The sequence below is a fragment of the Notamacropus eugenii genome, chromosome 1, assembly GCF_028372415.1.
Source record: "Notamacropus eugenii isolate mMacEug1 chromosome 1, mMacEug1.pri_v2, whole genome shotgun sequence".
NCBI classification, from domain to species: Eukaryota; Metazoa; Chordata; class Mammalia; order Diprotodontia; family Macropodidae; genus Notamacropus; species Notamacropus eugenii.
Window position 1 is genome coordinate 65,649,496 of NC_092872.1, and position 18,947 is coordinate 65,668,442.

An 18,947-nucleotide genomic window follows, 5' to 3' on the forward strand; every position below is an offset into this window, starting at 1 on the left:
TGAGCCTTAGTACCTGGCTGGATTTTGATGACTCTGCCCTAGTGCTGATCTGATCTGCTTAGTGAGTGAGTATAGCTCACTCTAGTCAGTGGCTGAGAAGACTGTGTTTCCAATTCCAATCTATGCCAGTCATTTTCTTGCTAACTACCCTGCTGCCCTGTATGTATGTACCCTTTTGGTATTGTGGAAAGAACCCTGGCTTTGAAGTCGAAGTAGCTTGGTTTCCCTTATTAATCGTGCCTCTGAAACTTGTTGCCCTTGTGATCTTGGGCAAGTTAATCTTACAAAGGCATGGTTTCCTCATCTATAAAATGAGGTGATTGGACTATATGGCCTCTGAGGTCCTTCCTAGCTCTAGCTGTAGGATTTTACGATCAATCCCCTGGTCTGAGGACAGTAAGAAAATCAATAAGAACTTTGCATATGGAAAGAGCATGTTAATCAACTACCCTATGCCTCCATTGTGACTTCCCAGTCATTTTCCTTGGTCATCACTCCCTCTATATGTTTTTCCTTCTTTTATATTGTAAACTTCTTGAGAGTAGGGACTATGTTTTTTTTTATATTTGAACCCCTACATTTAACTCAGTGTTTAACATATTAAATTTAGCACTTATTAAATGAATTTCATCCACTCATTCCTGCCAGCTGCTGCAGCAGTAATTGGGCATGCCACTTATTTGGGGCTTAACATATACCACCTAGTATTGCCATATTCTTTATCTATGAGGCCTATAAACTTGTTGTGGACAGAGACCCATCTTATCTATTTTTCCAGAAAATAGCATGATATCTTGTGTGTTGCAGATATTCAAATGAATATTTGATGATCATGATTATATCTTGAATTGTAAGTAACTGTAAAAGTTCCTAAGCTATGTGACTCATCCTAAATTATATATGCACAAATTTTGTGAATACTTTTACAATGTTAATGTTGACATTTTGAAACTAAAAAGGTAAACCACTAACTTGATTGTTTTATATCCTCCCAATCCTGTTTTCTGCTAGATTTGGTAACGTGGACCCAGTGTTTGGAAAATGATTGCTCCTTTTCAGTTACCCTCATTGACTGGGCACCCCTCAACTTTTCTATCAAGTTCCAGTCCATACCCAAGCAGGGATCTTCTGTATATAATCCACAACAGCATATTGTCCATTCTCTATTTGGTAACCAATTTGTGGGACCGTGCTGGGTGACACACAGACAAGGTAAACTACCATTCTAAGGAGAGTAGGAGGAAGGAACTCAACAACTTTTTAAATGTTAACATATAGTATGGTATTTATGTGTTGCTCCCTTTAAAATGGGAAGGGATAGCAACATTTTCAGCAATTTGGATCCTGTTCCATTGCCATCCACAAATCAACCTATATTTGTTGAATTCTAATTAAGCTTAGCACTGTGTTGGGTCATCTCTTGCTTTTGCTACATAATTGGCCCACTTCCTGTTAAGACATACTGTGGAATGTGTTTTTTAGGCTGTGAAATAAGTCATTACCGACAATATGCTACAGTCAGTCTTCTTATACCCACTGTGTATCTTTTCATTGTTCGTTGTATCATCTTTAGCTTGGGCTCTTCTGAAGCCAATGTACTACATGATTTATGACTATGGGCATCATTAAGGAAAATCCCGATACTCAAAATATGGACTTTTTAAAGTTGATGAGCACCTTGAAGCACTGAGATTCTGTGCAGCTTCTTTGATATGATCCTGCCCTGTCTCCTCCTATTCACTTCTGGACTCATTTTATTGTCTATACGCAGTATCTGTCCAGTTCATAACAGAAAACCATAGATTCACTCGTTGGGGTATCTATCTATTCAATTGCATCTCATTATCTGAGAAATATGTATTTCTTATCTACTTTTTCTTTTTAATGTGGATTTATGCTATCAGTAGCAGTAAATTTGAGTATTTGCCTGCACCTACAGATAATTGCCACCATTCCTTTCTAGAGCAAGTGAATGGCATTCTAAAAATATTATTTGACGGTTAATCTTTTGCAAGTTTCCCACATTCAGAATTTTGCTTCAGACTCTACGGATCTGACGGAGACTTTTGGATGGCCCAGAAAATAGCAATAAGAATAGAAACCAGCTAGCAAACCTTGGTGACTAAAGGACTGGATAAAGTTAGAGGCAATGATAAGGCCTAGTAAATTACATAGTAAGTAGTCAAAAAGAGGAAGCCTATGAGTTTTGGTCTAGACTCTGCTGTCTAGTTTCAGTTTGACGCAGTTATTTAGCCCAGTTCCTTTTGGGAAAATGATTCATGTTTTATATCTAGAAATTCTATTTAACTATGAAATAGTTACTTATATGGTATTGAGTGCTCTTACCCCCACTTTTTCTGCAACTAGTCTGACATTATATTTGAATCTTTTTTAATCCTAATTCACTTTCTTTGGGTTAAGGTGTTTTGTTTTATTGTATAGAGTTCTGATTTGGGGTTTATTGGTTCCCTCAAATTCAATAATCCTAAACCATTTGCCCTTTTTTCTTAAACCACCATTTTTCTCAGGGTCATGGTACATTGTTGGAAATCAGGGAACACCACAACTTCAGAAGAAGAAAAATTTCACAGGACACAAAAGGCAATGGAGAAATATGGATAAAAGAGCCATAGCATATTACCAGGCCTTGGTTTGTATGCTGGAAGTGATCCAAAACATATCACTGAAGACATGTGTGACCAGAAGAGGAGGTAAACTAGTCAAGTGATGAAACTGAGGGATAGAAAACATTGCACTGAGTCCATAAAATAGTCAAATGAGGATTGGATTCAGAATTAGAGGGTGTAGGTTTGAAAGTTGACTCTGCAAGTTATCTGTATGACCTTGGTCAAGTCATATAGGCTGTTCTGTGCTGCTCAGTTGTTTTTCAGTCATGTCCGACTCTTTGTGACCATATTTGGGGTTTTCTTGCAAAGATACTGGAGTGGTTTGCCATTTCTCTCTCCAGCTCATTTTTCATGTGAGGAAACTGAGGCAGACAGGGTTAAGTGACTTGCCCAGGGTCACACAGCTAGCTAGTAAAATGTTTGAGAGCTGGATTTGAACTCAGGAAGAGTTTAAGTCATGTAACCATCTATAAAACGAGGGGACAGTCTCTAATATTCCTTCCAGCTCTAGATCTATTATCCTATAATTCTATGATATTAAGAGAACTGTGGTGAAATTTCTAGGCATTAGGTAAATCCTCTATAGAAGATTTACAGACAGACAAGGACACGGAACAAAACAGCAGGGACTGTTATCTGCACAGACAGAGAAAATACTTCACACTGAAGAGATTGTGAATCTATTTAGGTCTTGACCTAATTTCTAATTATTGCTAATGCAATATATAACTTCCAATGAGAAAATTGACTTCATCATGGGAATATGATCTTTAAGGGATATTACTTACCATTTGTCCAGGACTTCCTGGCAGTCCAGGGGGCCCAGGCATAAAAAATCCACCATTGGAGTCTCCCTTTTCACCTTTGATCCCTTTGTTTCCAGACTCCCCCTCAAAGAAAACACCATGAGAAATTTAAGGATAAAGAACACAATGAGCCAAAACTCATAAGCCCAGTAACCCTTAAGTAATGGTAGTTAGGTAGAGGACAAATATTAAATGAAGAACTAAGTACCTTCATTCTATCCATAAAGTGTTTCAAGTATGTAACAGGAATTGGGGGACCTGAAAGAGAACATTGAAAAAGGTTAATTTCTATTTCAGAAATACTTTAAAAAATCTCCCAGTAGGTAAACATTTTAATTTTTTTAGTTGTATGTCACTAGAATGTAATGTCAACCTTGACATTAAGGGTTAATAGTGATTGCAATCGCAACCCTACCTCAGTTGCATTTCTCAGAATATAAGAGGAAAATAATATAGTCTAAAAGAGAACACGTAAAATACCTGGTGGTCCTGGTTCACCGTCATCTCCTTTTTCACCCTTTGGGCCTGGTTGCCCAGGTAGGCCCCAGGAGCCTTTTTCTCCTTTAACGCCTGACATTTTAAAACATACAGAAAATGATTTTAATTCTTTATGAAATGGTTACAGAATATGGTGATGTTTTCAAAAAGGACATCCTAAGCAGGTGCCCATGGATTGAGAGATGGCTTAAAAATTGCATTGCATGAATTTCATGGGTTATTACTTTGACATTAGAAATGACAAATATGAAGAATTCAGAAGCTAAGCCAAGAAATCAATATAAAATGACTCTAACAATACAAATGAAAAGGATAAAGAGACTGAACAATGATAAGAATAACAGAATGACCAAGTTTATCCTGCTTCCTCTTACATACCCCCAGATTAGAAAATTCACTGCCCTCCCTTCTTTGCCATGGGAGGGGGGGGCGTAGGAGGGAGAGAGAGAGGTCATAGTTATGGAACATTGCATAGGTGGATTTTCTGATTTGATTGATAGTGTTGCTAAGTTTTGTTGAGCTACCTTTTTTTTCTACTCTATTTACATTTTTTTGGTTTTTGTTATAAAAGATGGTCCGTTAGGCTGGGGAAAGGTGGGCGGAGAGAAGGAGAGGATATATTTGGAAATTTAGATGACATGAAAACAAAAGACACCAATAAGAAAAAACCAAATACATATGTATATGTATGAATATATATATTTGGTTTTTTATTGGTATATGCATATACACACACATATATGACATACAACCATATATATATCATATATATGATATATGTGTAATATATATATAAACAAAGATTTCCTTGTATGTGAAAGTCTGGATTTACAAAAATAACTCCCCCCCCCCAAAAAAAAGATTGAGTGTGATTTAGTGGGGAAAAGCACTAGAAAAATTCTGAATTCTTAGTTTTGAATTCTAGCTCTATCACTTGCTATGTGAGCTTGGCCCTGTTACGTTACCACTAAAAGTTTTAGTTTCTTCATCTAATTTGCAGAGTTGTTACAATTCATGAAGTAATGAATGTGTGCAAAATGTTATTATTATTGTTGTTGTTACAAGTAAGTCTTCTCTTTACAGAATAATTCTCTAGGGGATCCTTTGCTATAGTCAGCGTTCGTAATGCATAATATGAAGAATTACAAAAGTTCGGTGTCCGTAAAACTTTTCAAGCACACTATAGAGACAGGTAGGGAGACTATAAAGACATAGGAAGGACTACTTAGAGGTCATCTTGACTTTGCAGATAAGGAAACTGAGGTTGGAAGAGATGAAATGACTTGCCCAAGGTCACAGAAAATGATTTGTCACAGAGCTGGTTTATGAATCCTGGTCTTAGGACTCCAGCTCCTATATTTCTGTAAATGGAATTCTCAGTCATAGTTTCCATTTTCATTAAAATTTTTAGTTGTTCAGAGAATGATTTATTTTAGGTCATAGATCCATATAAGTGTTTATCCATGTACAGAGCACAAAAAGGAGGAAAATATTACAATTTGCATTGAACAGTGTAATTTCAATACTTCATTTGGTTGAACACTAATGTGAGTTGACTTGCAATGGAATTCTTTTGGAGGAAATATTCATGCTTTAGTTTTGAGGTAAAGAATTTTGCTTTTGAAAATATTCAACCATTTAAAAATTTTGATGAGTTAATGGAGTACACTTATGTCTAGATAAACTTAAATGAGTTCATTCTGCTTTATATTCCGAGATGTTGCCACCCGATGAGTAAATGCCCATTGTGCCACTTTACCTGATGGGGAAAGAATAGACTTGGTCCCTTGGACCCTTTTAATTGTAGGTTGCATGACAACACTTAGTTTATTTTCCTTAATATTTGTTGCTGGTATATTTTCAATTGTCATTATCTCCCATCTCCCTATTATCTCTGTGCCTTTGCAAAGACTGTTTCCTCCATGCCTAGAATGTACTCCTTCATTTTTCACTTCTGCCTTCTATAACCCTTAGCTTCTTTCAAAACTTAGTCCTACAACCAGTTCCTATGTGAGGGCTTTTCCTGATCTTACCAGCTGTTACTTCCAACTTCTCCCATCATACATGTACTCTCACACATGTGTATATACACACAATGTTTAGAGAATCTATACAAATATATACAAGGGTAGTTCAATACAAAGAAATTTGGAAACAAGAGCACTTGGAGGGGGGGAATCAGGAAAGGTTTTCTGTAGAAGGTAGAGCTTGAACTGTGTTTGAAAGAAGAGAGGAATGTGTTGTAATTGCTTGGAAATGTTATGTGGTTCCCTCCCCCACCCCCACCCCCACCAAGGAGACCTTTGAAATACATAGCCATTCATTGAATTCCTTCTAGGTGCATCGAACAATTAGAAACGCTTTTTCTCTTGGCTATTGAAGGCAAAAACATACATGATAAATATAAAATGAATCAAAGAGTGAGTACCATGGAAAGTTATTAGTTCTGAATTCCCAGGATGAGTAGGATTGACCTAAAGAGAGAAAAGAAGGAAGCACTTTACATTCAAGATAGATTAATTTAGCATACGGTTATTGTACATCTGATCTCATGTAGAGGAGTAGATTAAGTTCGACAAACATTTAAAACTTCATTCATGTCAAACTAAATGCCATTTACATGCACAGCCAACTTCCTAGTTTGGGTTCCTGTGCTAGATGAATCCTCAGGGACTCATCCAGAAGCCTGCAGTCTCAGTCACATGCAATGCTTTCGGTAAAAGGACATATCATGCAACCTGGCTCCCTGTGGCATCCAGGCTTATTGCTAAAGGGTTTGAGAAAAGGGGAAACTGGAAGCTTTTAGATAATAGATATTTTTTTAAAAAATCAAATCTCATCATTTCTTTTCTTTTTTAAATGAACTGGATATAGCTGAGACTTCTGTCAATCCTTAAGAATTATTCATCAAATTATTTAGCACTGTCTTCTTCATCTTGACAAAGAAAGAAACATTTGGAGATAGCTATAACTTATCTTCTTGATTGAGCCCATGGTTTTCTGTTTAGATAGCTTTCCACTCCTTTTTTTTCAGAGTAACCTATATACTATGGATTGGTTCTGGACCAATGAAAAGCAACCAGTCTGTGGAGTGGGAATATATCCAGAAATGCCAGTACGCGAGGCAAACCTCTTTTCTTCCTTTCTGCATTATATTTTAAACCTCCATAAAATTCTCATTCTCTCATTGTCAAAAATCTTATATCATTCCTAGACTGCAGTGAGTTTCTAAGATGAGACTTTTCTGAGTCAATCAGCATCTACAAATAACAATGCCATCTTTTCCTTCAAGAAACATTTTACTATTGCCTTTTTATTATTTACTGTATTTATTTAATGTACTTCAAGTATTCAATGGCATTTACTTCTCCTGTACGAGTCTTGAAGGGAGAAGTAATCTATGATATTTGCACCATCACAAAATGCCTATCTAAGTAGTTATATTGGATATTATATCAAAGTCCATTAAATATATCTCCTCCCACTCATCCTCTTCCATAAAAGCCCTAGTGGCTATATTCAGCTCCCTCCTAAATTTGGATTGCATGGTTAAACTCAGAGAGGACCCTCAGCCCTCAGTTCTCAGGGACTCCCATACTCCCTTTGATCTTCTTTGTCAGTCAAACCAAAGTCAAGTCAAGTCCTGCTTGATTCCTGTGTACAGAAGAAAGCAATGGAAGCAAGAAGGGGAACACCTATTCTGATCCTACTTCATACCAACTAGGAGATATGGTTGATAAAGTAGACGCAATGGGAACCATGTGGAAAAGTTACCATGTTACTTTAGAATTTGTGGTAATCAAAAAGGAACCATTGGGCATAGATATACATATTACCCTGGACTTAAGGGATTTTTTTTTAACTTCAGAAAAATAATAGGAATGATTCCACATCCTGAGAGTCTAAAAGGAAAGCTAGTATAAGGAATATAGGAAGCTCTCAGAAAAAAAATATGAAAGTAGAAGCAGAAATGACCACAATAAGAAACAAAGAAAAGGAAGAATTATCTCATGAATGTAAGGACTGAACATCTCATCCAATGATTTGGATTATAAAAAGGATCTTTCTGTGTTCGTCCTTCATTTTCGAAGCAGTCCGTAACATCAGAGAAATGATGACATGACTTGCACTTGACTTTGTTTTGAGTGAGTGAGGGTTGTGCAAGGTCACTAGCCTTACTTTCCCCTCCTGAGCCTTCTGGATCCAGTGATCAAATATTCATCAGGATGACTGGAGAAGACCCAGGATGCAATGGGAGACCTTGGCCTAATCAGGTACTCACTTAGAGTGAGGTTAGGCCACTCAGTGAATAAGCCTCTCTAACAAGTAAATAGGGAATAGCCCCTTTAACGAGCAAAAGAAAAAAATAAGTAAATCAAACTGGGAGGGAAATGGGTTTTACTGGCTAGATTTTTGCTTGAACCTAAAATAATTTTACCTAGACTAATAATATTTAGAAAGTGACTAGATATAATTCTATCTCAGTACCTCCTTTCAGAGGAGAGCAGATTGATCAGCCTTATAGCCTCCATCATCTGTTTCCTTTCTTGGCAGGAATTAAAGCCTTCCTTGGAAAAAAGAATGAAAGAGACTCTAGGGACATCTATTCACACCTCCCTGCATGTTCTATCTCAATAGACTCATATGCGTACATATAACCTATACAGACAACACACAGACACACAGACATGCATGCGTACACGTGACATCAGAAAGAAATTTAAATTCATTTTTAAGTTGCAAATGGACAGCTGTCCTCTTTCTTTCCTTTCTCTTCTGTAGAACACTATTCCACTCTGTAGCATCCCAATAAGGGTTGGTCACATTTTCCCTTCTCTATCTTGGATTTTGTGAGTTTTCTGTTTTGCTTTTCTTTTCACTGAAACTTTGTTTTGGATTCCTTTAGGAACACTTCTCATTGGCCCCTAACTACCTGGATTGTGGAAAGGTATTCAAGTCTTTTCACCTTCTTCTTCAGGAGACCAGTCTACACTTGGAACACAGAAAATAGTAATTTAGCTGTGGTAGAAAGGCAAATATCAGAGGTAGCTAAGTGGTACAGTGAAAAGAGTATGGGCCTGGATTCAGGAGGATCTGAGTTCAAATCTGCGCTCAGACACTTCTTAGGTGTGTGACCCGTGGGTAAGGCATTTAACCCCTTTACCTCCAAAAAAGGGAAAAGAAATGCAATTATTTAATTGATTTAAATAATTGTATCAATTTCCCCCTGTGCTCCAAATTCACTTACTGAAATCTGACCCCTTTTACTTCTAACTTTTGGGTTCAATGTTCTCTAGAGCTACAAAAAAGAAAAATAAAATCCCCTTTTGATATAACTTTGGTTCATCTCTCTCCCCACCTTCATAGCAAAGTCCCTAGTATTCATTCTTGTTGGGTCAGGGTGAATAAAGCCATCTGCCTCTTCTCTGCTCCAGAATGCAGATAATATGTCCCTACAGAGTCCACAATTCTTACTGTGTATTCCTAGGTCTGGAGATAAACATAGGAACTGTGTTTCATTTTTATTTTCAACTCCCAACAGGCCCCCAGGCAGCTAGCATCTAGTTCAGGCTAATTGCATTAAACCTTGAAATTTGGGCCTCTTTCAGGCACTTAAAAACACTGTAGGAGGAAGGTTGGAGTAGGTGACTATTGTCCTGCATTTCTGCCATCAGGACAAAATTTCCTGGCCTCATTTTATATAATTTGAAGTATTTGCCTCCTCCCTTTTGAAAATCAGGACAAATCTGTGACCATCTGCAATCTTCTGCTATCTCTCTCATTCTCGATGTTTTCTCATTAAATTTCTGATGCTGGTTCAGTAATCACATCTTCATATTTTTTCAGTATGTAATTCATCTAGGTCAAGTGACTGGAATTTATTTAAAGCAAACAGGTCTTCTATTTTCCCTAATCTTATGTTTCAATTTCTTTATAATCATCTTTCATTTGACTTTTTAAGTATGAAGATTATTCTTCCAGACAGGAAAAGGTAAAAGCAAAGTAGATGTGTTTCTACTTTATTAATATCATCCACCCAACCTCAAGCAGTGAACCTATCAACAACTTCATTAGATTTAGCTCTGAATGGCTTTTGAGTATTTAAAAATTCAAATGTATTCTCAAATAATTGAAGTATACCAACCAATCAATAACAGATCAATAAGCATTTATTAAGCCATGAAAGAGATATGACAGATTTCCAAAATTTCTGAGAAAATTCTGACTAACAGCAGTTATCACTTGTGTGTGTGTGTTCGTCCTTCACTGCCAAAGAAGACCATGCCATAAGAGAAATAACGACATGACTTGCACTTGACTTTGTTTTGAGTGAGGGAGGGCTGTGCAGGTCACCAGCCTCACTTCTCCTCCAGAGCCATCAGAATCCAGTGACCTGGTCTGCCCCCCAGAAGACCTGAGTTTAAATTCTGTTTCAGAAGCTTACTAGCTATGTGATTCTAGGCAAGTCACTCAACCTCTATTTGCCTCAACTGTTTCAACTGTAAAGTGGGGATAATAATAACACATACCTTGCAGGGTTCTTGCAAGGCTCAAGTAAGATACTATTTGTAAAGCACCCAGCATAGTGCCTAGCATGCAGTAAGCACTATATAAATGCTTTTTCCTTTTCTTCCCACCCCACCTCTGCTGGAGTGACTGTGTAAGAATCTTCATGGGTGAATAACTCAAAGCAATAGAACTCATTTGAATATGAGCTGTGATTTGTTTCTGGAAGGCAGGTTATAACTATGCTTTTATAAAGGCAACTTGTATTTCCTATCTCTGATGTGCTCTTTGTTTTTCTGACAGCACATATGTAACTAGGTACACTAAATAAAGACTGACATTTAGTTGTTTATAACATCTTGAGATTGTCTTTGATGGAGATGGCCTGATGGTAAAGAAAACCAGATGTTCTGAAATATCAGCTAAAAATTGCCAGAGATGTTAGATGTCTGCTTGCTTATCTAGCCTCAGAAACAGCATTATTATCAACTGGCACCTTTAAAGAATCACCGAATCTCAGAATTGGAAAGGATTTCAGAGGCCATGTAGTAAAGTTCAAAGTGCAACAAAAATCCACTCCATAATATGCTAGATATATTTATATATCTCTTGGTATGTATGTGTATATCTACATCTATCTCTAATACATTTATATATCCTATACACACATATACATACATACATATCCAGTACTGATTTGTATCCTAGATATAAATCTAGTACATAGTAAACATATATCTATCTTCAGTATATTTATATATATCCAATATATTTCTAGATATCAAGTATATTTGTATGCATTCAGGATATTTGTATATTTTATATATGTAAATCATTATATTTACATACCCAATATATTTCTACATCTTCAGAATATTTATACATATATCCTATATATACCCAGCATATTTATACATATGCATACTAAAGTTACATATATATCTAAGTATATTTAGATATACATAAGTATACAATCTACATCTATATATATATATATATATGTCCAGCATTTTTATATTATTGTTTAGTCATTTTTCAGTCATGTCTGACTCTTCGTGCCTCTTTCTGGGACTTCTTGGTAAAGATATGAAGCAATTTGCCATTTCCTTCTCTGTGCATTTTATGCATACACAATATACTTATGTATATCTTATATACACATACATATGCATACATATATATCCACTACATAATACTGAATATTCCTCCATAATATACTGGAGTGGGGGAGGGGGCACTAGCTCCCTAGGCAGCCAGTTCTAATTTTGGGTGGCTCTGGTTGTTAGGAATTTTTTCATTACATTGGGCTGAAGTCTGTCACTTTGCAATTCCATCACTGCTCCTAGTTCTGCCCTCTGGCACTGAAGAGTTCAAATCTCATCTCCCTTCTGCATAGCATGCCTTTAAATATAGCTATTATTGCAATTCTATCTTCTTTTTTCTAGGTTAATACTCTTGATTCCTTCAACCAGTTGTCATATGGCATGAACTAGCAGTTTTTTTAAACTACATTTGTCACATGACTGTATATTCGCCTACTTATTATCAATATCCTTCCCAAAATATAGTACCCAGAACTGAATACAATACTCCAAAAGTGGCAAAAGGGCAAAGTTCAGTGGGATCATCTCTTCCCTTTATTAACCCAGATTGGACTGATTAGTTCTCTATGCAAACACATAGGTCTCCTTAGCCCATTTTCCCCTTTCTTTTCCTTATGAATAATGTGTCTTCAGAATTTGATTCTTGAGAGACGACTTCCACATAGAATTTTTCCTCACACAATCTTCTCAATCTTTTCTCAGTATCCTTTGAAATCTGTTGTCTCAAAATATGGAATACGTGACAATTCTTGGCTCTTCTCTCACAAATTCTACGATGAAGTGGTCACTTCCCTGCAATATTCCAGTCATCTCCAGCCTAGCAGATAGTTTTTGCTTGCCAATGAGAATCAATCCAGAATAGTACTTCTCCCCATTTCTTTCTTCACTTTTTGAAGGATAAATCATTTTTAAGGCAAGCCAAGAAATCATTAGCTGCTATGCTCTTGAAAAAGAGAGCTTCTAGTAGGTTCCAGTGAGTCCTCAATCATCACTCTATCATGCCTCCATTTCAAGATTATGATCTATTTCCCCAACTCTTCATTTCTTATTTCAGACCAAGTGATCTGTAATACCTTCTGATGACAATATTGCATTGGTTTCTGCCTCCTTTGTTTTTTCACCCAAATGCTTTCTACTCACTTTCCCTTCTAATTTCTAGATTTCTCATGTGGGAATATATTCTTAAAATACAATTCCACTTCTCACCCTCCTCACCCTTGCCCCATCTACTCTATTGAATAAGGTATACCTGTCTGAGTCACATTGTAGGCACATGTCCTAGTAGGTCTCAGTGCTACCCACGAAATAAATTTATGTTAGACTCTCTAGTTTACTTTGTTATCCATACTTTGTGCATTTAAAAAAATTATTGCTTATCAATTTTTAGATGCCATTTTCTATGAATTTCCAGGCATCTCTACTGTTAATCTCCTTATATCACTGCTACTCTGTATGATGAGTGATACATAGGCAATTTCCTTCCTCCCTCTTCATTTTTAGTTTCAATTTGATTTTCAAGACTCCAAATAACTACTTTTTTTTTAGCCAACACTTGTTAAATGCACTCCATCCCTGTCTAAGAACCTATCATCTTATTTTAAGCCATAGTCCAGAAATACAAAATCTGTTCTCAGATAGAATCTTCTTAACCAACTGTTCACTTCCCAAATCTGCCTTTCTGTTCTGAAGCATTTGGTCTTCAATGGGTAGCAAGGATGAAAATGCCACCTATGTGCTTAAAGTCTTCAGTTTTTTATGCAATACTTCGTAATCCTTAGCTATGCATTCTAAATTCCTTCTGGTAGTATTGCTTGTACCTAAGTAAATTGTAGAAATGGACAGTAGTTGTCAGATGTGACAAGCCTGGGGATGTCTTTTGTTACATCCTGGATTTACATGGTGGAAAGCTAGTAAACCTCTCAGTGTAAGGTTACCTTGTTATCTTTTAGCTTTTGGGGATAATCATATAATAATCTGTGCCTCAATTCTAGTCACAGAATTAGGTGTCAGGTAAATGGGCAACAAAGAACCATGTGACTGAATTGAAATGATGACTTTTTATTGTAAACCTGGGTAGACGTCTTTTTTTCAACATCAACCTTCAATATCTCCCTAATGCATTTGAATAAGTAGCTACAAATTCCTTTAACTAAGAACCCATAAAATTGTTCCACAGTGTCAGAGAGTGCCTCAGGAGAGAGAACATTCTTCATCGCTGGTGGTCTTTAAGCAGACTCTAGACACAGTGGTGTCAGGCTCAAAATATGGATCCCTGTGGGCCACATTATTGACTTAGAAAATCACTAATGAACATTATCTACGTGGCATTACATTTGTATTTATTTTGTTAAACATTTCCCAATTACATTTTGATGAAGTACAGGATAGATTTGGGAACTCTGGTCTAGATTATCATTTGTCAAAATATTCTAGAAGAGATTTCTGTTCATATCTAGTTTGAACTAGATATCATGTAATATCCCTTCTATTCTGAGATTCGGTTATTCTATGCAGTTAAAATAAACTGCACCAGAGGTGTCTGACTCATGTCCTGTGGGTTGCAAAACTCTTTACTATGGCTTGAACCAGATTAAAATTAATTGAGAAATGTTTAACAAAATAAATAAAAATATAGCACAAATTATATTAATTTGTACTTTGCTTAGTCAATGTTCTGCTACAGAAATCTGTTTGTTTCTGAGTTTGACACCACTGAACTATATTCTTCTTGACTTGCTATCTATGAAAAAAAGAATCTAATTGGCTATATTTCTCTCTTCTAGACAAGAGCCAAAAAAAAAAATGAAGATGGGTAAACTTTGCTTTTTATAAGAAGCCTGAATTCTAACCATCTGAGTTGAGATCTATTTTTGGGTAAGAAAAGTTCATGTTGTAATTCACAAATCCCATCTCTTACCTCTTAAAATCAATCTGTACTGATGTCATCAAATACATTTTCTAGCTTTGATAAACACTTCAGTTTTCCCAAAACATCTCTTTTCCACTTCCTGACCCTAAACTCTACTTTCAGGGAATCTCCTTAAGTAGAACTTCAATGGTTTACTAGATTTCAAGCTCCTTACTCATTCATATCCTGTAAGGGAGGGAGGAAGGAAAGGAATCTGGATCCTAGTACGTAATGGATTATAATTTTCCCTTTCTACCATGACCAGCCTTGACAATAATCATTCTTTAAAAAGTCATAAAAATAACTGATTTCAACAATATTATGAGATAGCTGATTCAAATAATGTCATCCTCATTTTACAAATGAGGAAACTGAGGTAGAAAAAGGTAAAAGTGACTTACTCAGGATCATACAACTAGGAAATGCCTCCAAGCTGAGATATAAACTAAGTTCTCCTCATTCCCAGATCAGCATGTTTTCCATGCTATGTTAAGTGATACCATTAGATTCAGGAGAGAATGGTAGTATTAGGGAAAACATAGGATGGTGTTGTGGTTAGGCAAGCGTGGCAATAACCCAATATCTAGTTTTGACCTAAATATAGTGATAATGTAAACAATACACAAAATGTTTATTAAGTACCTATCAGGCACAGAGCTTATTGTCTTGCTAAGGCATGGTCTAAAACATTAGTGGGGTATCCAAAACTTAAGTTTGGATCAGGACCTAGAGGGCTACATATGGCTTTGAGGCCACAGGTTCCCCACCCCTGGAAAATTTATATATGGAGAATTGTATAGCTTGAAACAGAAGGATTTGTTGTTCAGTCATTTGGGGTTTTCTTGGCAAAGATACTGGAGAGGTTTACCATTTCCTTCTCTAGCCTATTTCATAGATAAGGAAACTGAGGCAAACAGGGTTAAGTGACTTGCCCAGGATCATATAGCTAGTAAGTATTTGAGGCCAGATTTGACCTCGTGAAGGTGAGTCTTCCTGACTCTAGGCCTGGTCCTCTATCCACTGTGCCATCTAGCTTCCCTCACTGAAGGACGTGTGCTCTGACAAAGCAATATACCTTGTAGAAATTCATTTTCCAGAATAATTTGCTGTGAGCATCTATGTTACTATGAACAGGAAAACATGCGTGTATGTTTAAGAAGACCCAGGTTGTTAATCTACCCATATTTATTGTGAAAACCTATCTATCATTTGCTCACTGTTCTTCATTTAGACAGGGTTTGGGAGAGGTGGTCACCTCAATGGAAGCCCAAGGAAGTAGAGCTACTTGCCATAGGTTGAGTCAAGGAGAGAGAGAAAGAAAGAGTGAGAGAGAGAGACAGACAGACAGAGAGAGAGACAGAGACAGAAAGACAGAGAGAGACAGAAACAGACAGAGAGACAGAGAGAGAGAGACAGAAAGAGAGAGACAGAGAGAGAGAGACAGAAAGAGAGAGACAGAGAGAGAGACTGGAGTCACTCCCTTTCTAAGATCCACTGACTGCTCTTTTAGCACAAATCCTTTAGCACTGAGCAATACAGACCTAAACCTACACAGTTCTGGCCTCTAATGGAAAAGAATTTCTTCCATTTATTAAACAACCCTTGGTGGTATATATTTCCCCACTGAGGAAGTCATGGATTGTTGCATTACGGAAGTATTGAGGACTCAAAATGGCCCCTTAAGCCCTGTGTCCTTTCCTAAATTGTTTGGAATTTTAAGAAGTATATGCCTGTGACAAGGCCATTCATTCAAATCACTGACTAGTCTGTAAAATCAAACAAGCACTTTGCTATTTGATATATAGACAATCTTTACTATTTAACTGGTTTATAGATTTTTATAAATTCAAAGCAATGAGATAGAACCACATAGCCAAGGTTTTTGTCTTATTTTAATAGGGAAAATGCTCCAAATTTGTGACCATCCTCCCTAATCATTTGATTTGGCTTTCTTCATGATGGAAAGTAAAAGGAGGCAGTACAATGAACTGTGAGATTTTCCTTTAAAGCCCCTGATGTAAAATATATCTGCTAAGATTTTTTTTTTCTGTTGGTTTTAAAACCTTTTTTTGGCAGTACTTGCACATATATAAAATTATATATGCATAAATGCCATTTTATATTATCTTAAAAGCTTCCTGCTGCTTAAAGATACATAGTGGATGCAAAACATTTTTGAGGTAGACTCCAAATCAGAAAAGACGGTGAAATAAAACGTAAGAGGACTGGGCTATAAGCATGGAGCATGCCATTTCTACATTCTTTGAGGGGGGGATGCAATTCATGCATGATCAATGCCTGTGATTAAACAAGGCACTCCACTTACTGGTGTTTTGCAGTGAGGTCTGGGAGAAATTGGGAAAACCGTCTGTTTGAGATGGAGAGGAAAGATAATTCAATCAATGCATTTAAATACATAATGTATGTCCTGCTATGATAAAAGCCAACGGAGAAGTCAAGTGATGTCCTGGAGGTACTCACTCCTTTGATGTTAATTACAGCTCCAGGTGGTCCAGGAGGCCCTGGAGGTCCAGGCAAACCAGGTGGGCCCTAAGAGATAAAACAAAAGGAAGATGGTTATTCAAAAATCTCTGGGAAGGGAGGGGGTTTGCTAAAAAAAGAAAAATAACAAACAAAAGGAGAGACTTTGCTTAAGAAGGATCAATGAATATTCCTATGACTACAGTTTTAGAAGACCTGAGGAACTGACCTTGGACTATGGCCATAACCTTTGAACTGGTTTCTCTGCCTCCTGTCCTCCATACAGCTGAAAAACTGACAATCCTAAAGAAAAAGTCTGGCTATGGCATTCCTTGATTTAAGAAGTATCCATGACTCATTGTTCTCTCTAAGAAAGGATCATAGAATTACAGACCGAGAAAGAAACCTCAGGGGACATTCAGTCCATCCCCCTCATTTTACAGATGAAGAAAGACTCAGAGCCTTTCCAAAGGTCACACAGGTAATAAGTGGCAGACGTGAGATTTAATCACAAACATTTGATTTGAAATCTACTGATTTATTGAACATGTTGGATAGAATACAAACTCCTTTTCTGATATTTAAAGCTTTCACCATCTGTCCACAAGCTATGGCTTTCAAAGCCTTCATCATCTATCTCCAACCTTGCTTTGTAGATTGATTTCATGGTAAACACTCATCTAGCTGAGTTAGTCTAATCCGTGCTCCCTGTATGTCACTTTCAATCTCCCTCCCTTTACTATACCTTTGCACAGATTATCTTGTCCTCAGTGTCTGGAATGAATTCCCTCTTCACTTATGCCTTCTGGAATTTTTCGTTCAATTCAATTCAAAAGAAAGCATTTAATTAAGACTCAACTCAAGTGCTACCACCTCCAAAAGACCTTTCTTGAGCCTCAGTTTTTTTGTACTCTTTCCTCACTATGAAATTTATTTGTATTTACTTTGTATTTATTTTGCAAAGATTTATCTGAGTCCAAATTGTTTCCTTCCTGTAGAATGTAAACTTCTTGAGGGCAGGGACATAAAAAAAATGCATTTGTATCTCTAGTACAGTTCCTGTTAACAAATGCTTTTTGAATGTCTAACATGGAAATATGTTTCGCATAACATCACCTGCTTGCCTTCTCAATGAATGGGGGAGGAGCTGGAGGGAGAAAGAGAATTTGGAACTCAAAATTTTAAAAAATGAATGTTAATAAATGAGTGAATGAAGGCTTGTTGAATGAATAATTAAATGATCGAGAAATGAAGGTCCCTTGGGAACAATTCAAATTGTTAGGCTTGGGTTGGTCCAAACTTGGCTAGCTGAAATGTTTTCGGTTGTGTGTTAAATGTGTATTAAATGTGAACAGTTACAAATCTGCCCAGAACAAAATTACGAATTGTAGGTTTTCATTTTGGAAAAAAAATAGGCATTTGAAATATAAAATCTATGTTCAACAAATTTCACTGAAATCTGTTAAAATAACTAAAATATGGAGTAAACTTCACTGAAACCTGTTAAACATGATCGAAAATATGGCTATTGCACAGCTTTTATCAGTTTTCATTTTGTTACAAAATGTTCAGAAATTATTTGTTTCTTAAGCTCCATTGATATTTCCCCCCAACCCCAACTATTTATTTGCCTCAAATCTTGAATTCTTGGCAAATATATGGTATTATTTCTAATATCTATCCATTTCCTTGACATGTATAGTGGAAATTATTTTGATAAGGTCCACGTTTATTCTGTTTCTTTATAACTGCACAAGAGGATTGCACTGACAAGAATAAATGAAGAAAAGATTAAAGGAAACAATTCATTCTCTAATAAAAAAAACAGGAAAATTCAGTTAATTTTTTTAAGTGATTGGTTTTTGGAATCAAAATCAATTTTAAAAGGAATTTAGTGCAAGAGAATTTTTGTTTAAAGACAACTTACATCATCTATCTATCTATCTATATAGATAGAGACGTCTTTATCTATCTATCTGTATCTATCTATCTATCTATCTATATATATATATATATA

At 36.4% G+C, this 18,947-nt stretch overlaps 1 protein-coding gene across 2 annotated transcripts in view; it reads right to left on the bottom strand.

The window, feature by feature from the left end:
* The window catches only part of COL15A1 (collagen type XV alpha 1 chain), a 193,837-nt gene that overhangs the window by 27,119 nt on the left and 147,771 nt on the right, over positions 1–18,947 (bottom strand). For both annotated transcript variants that reach the window (XM_072604723.1, XM_072604714.1), the window contains 6 exons: positions 16,931–16,999; positions 16,776–16,817; positions 6,360–6,405; positions 3,914–4,003; positions 3,642–3,691; positions 3,416–3,517 (listed from right to left, as the gene is read on the bottom strand). In XM_072604723.1, the coding sequence (XP_072460824.1) occupies positions 3,416–3,517; positions 3,642–3,691; positions 3,914–4,003; positions 6,360–6,405; positions 16,776–16,817; positions 16,931–16,999 (399 nt within the window). The remainder of the gene's footprint in view (positions 1–3,415; positions 3,518–3,641; positions 3,692–3,913; positions 4,004–6,359; positions 6,406–16,775; positions 16,818–16,930; positions 17,000–18,947) is intronic.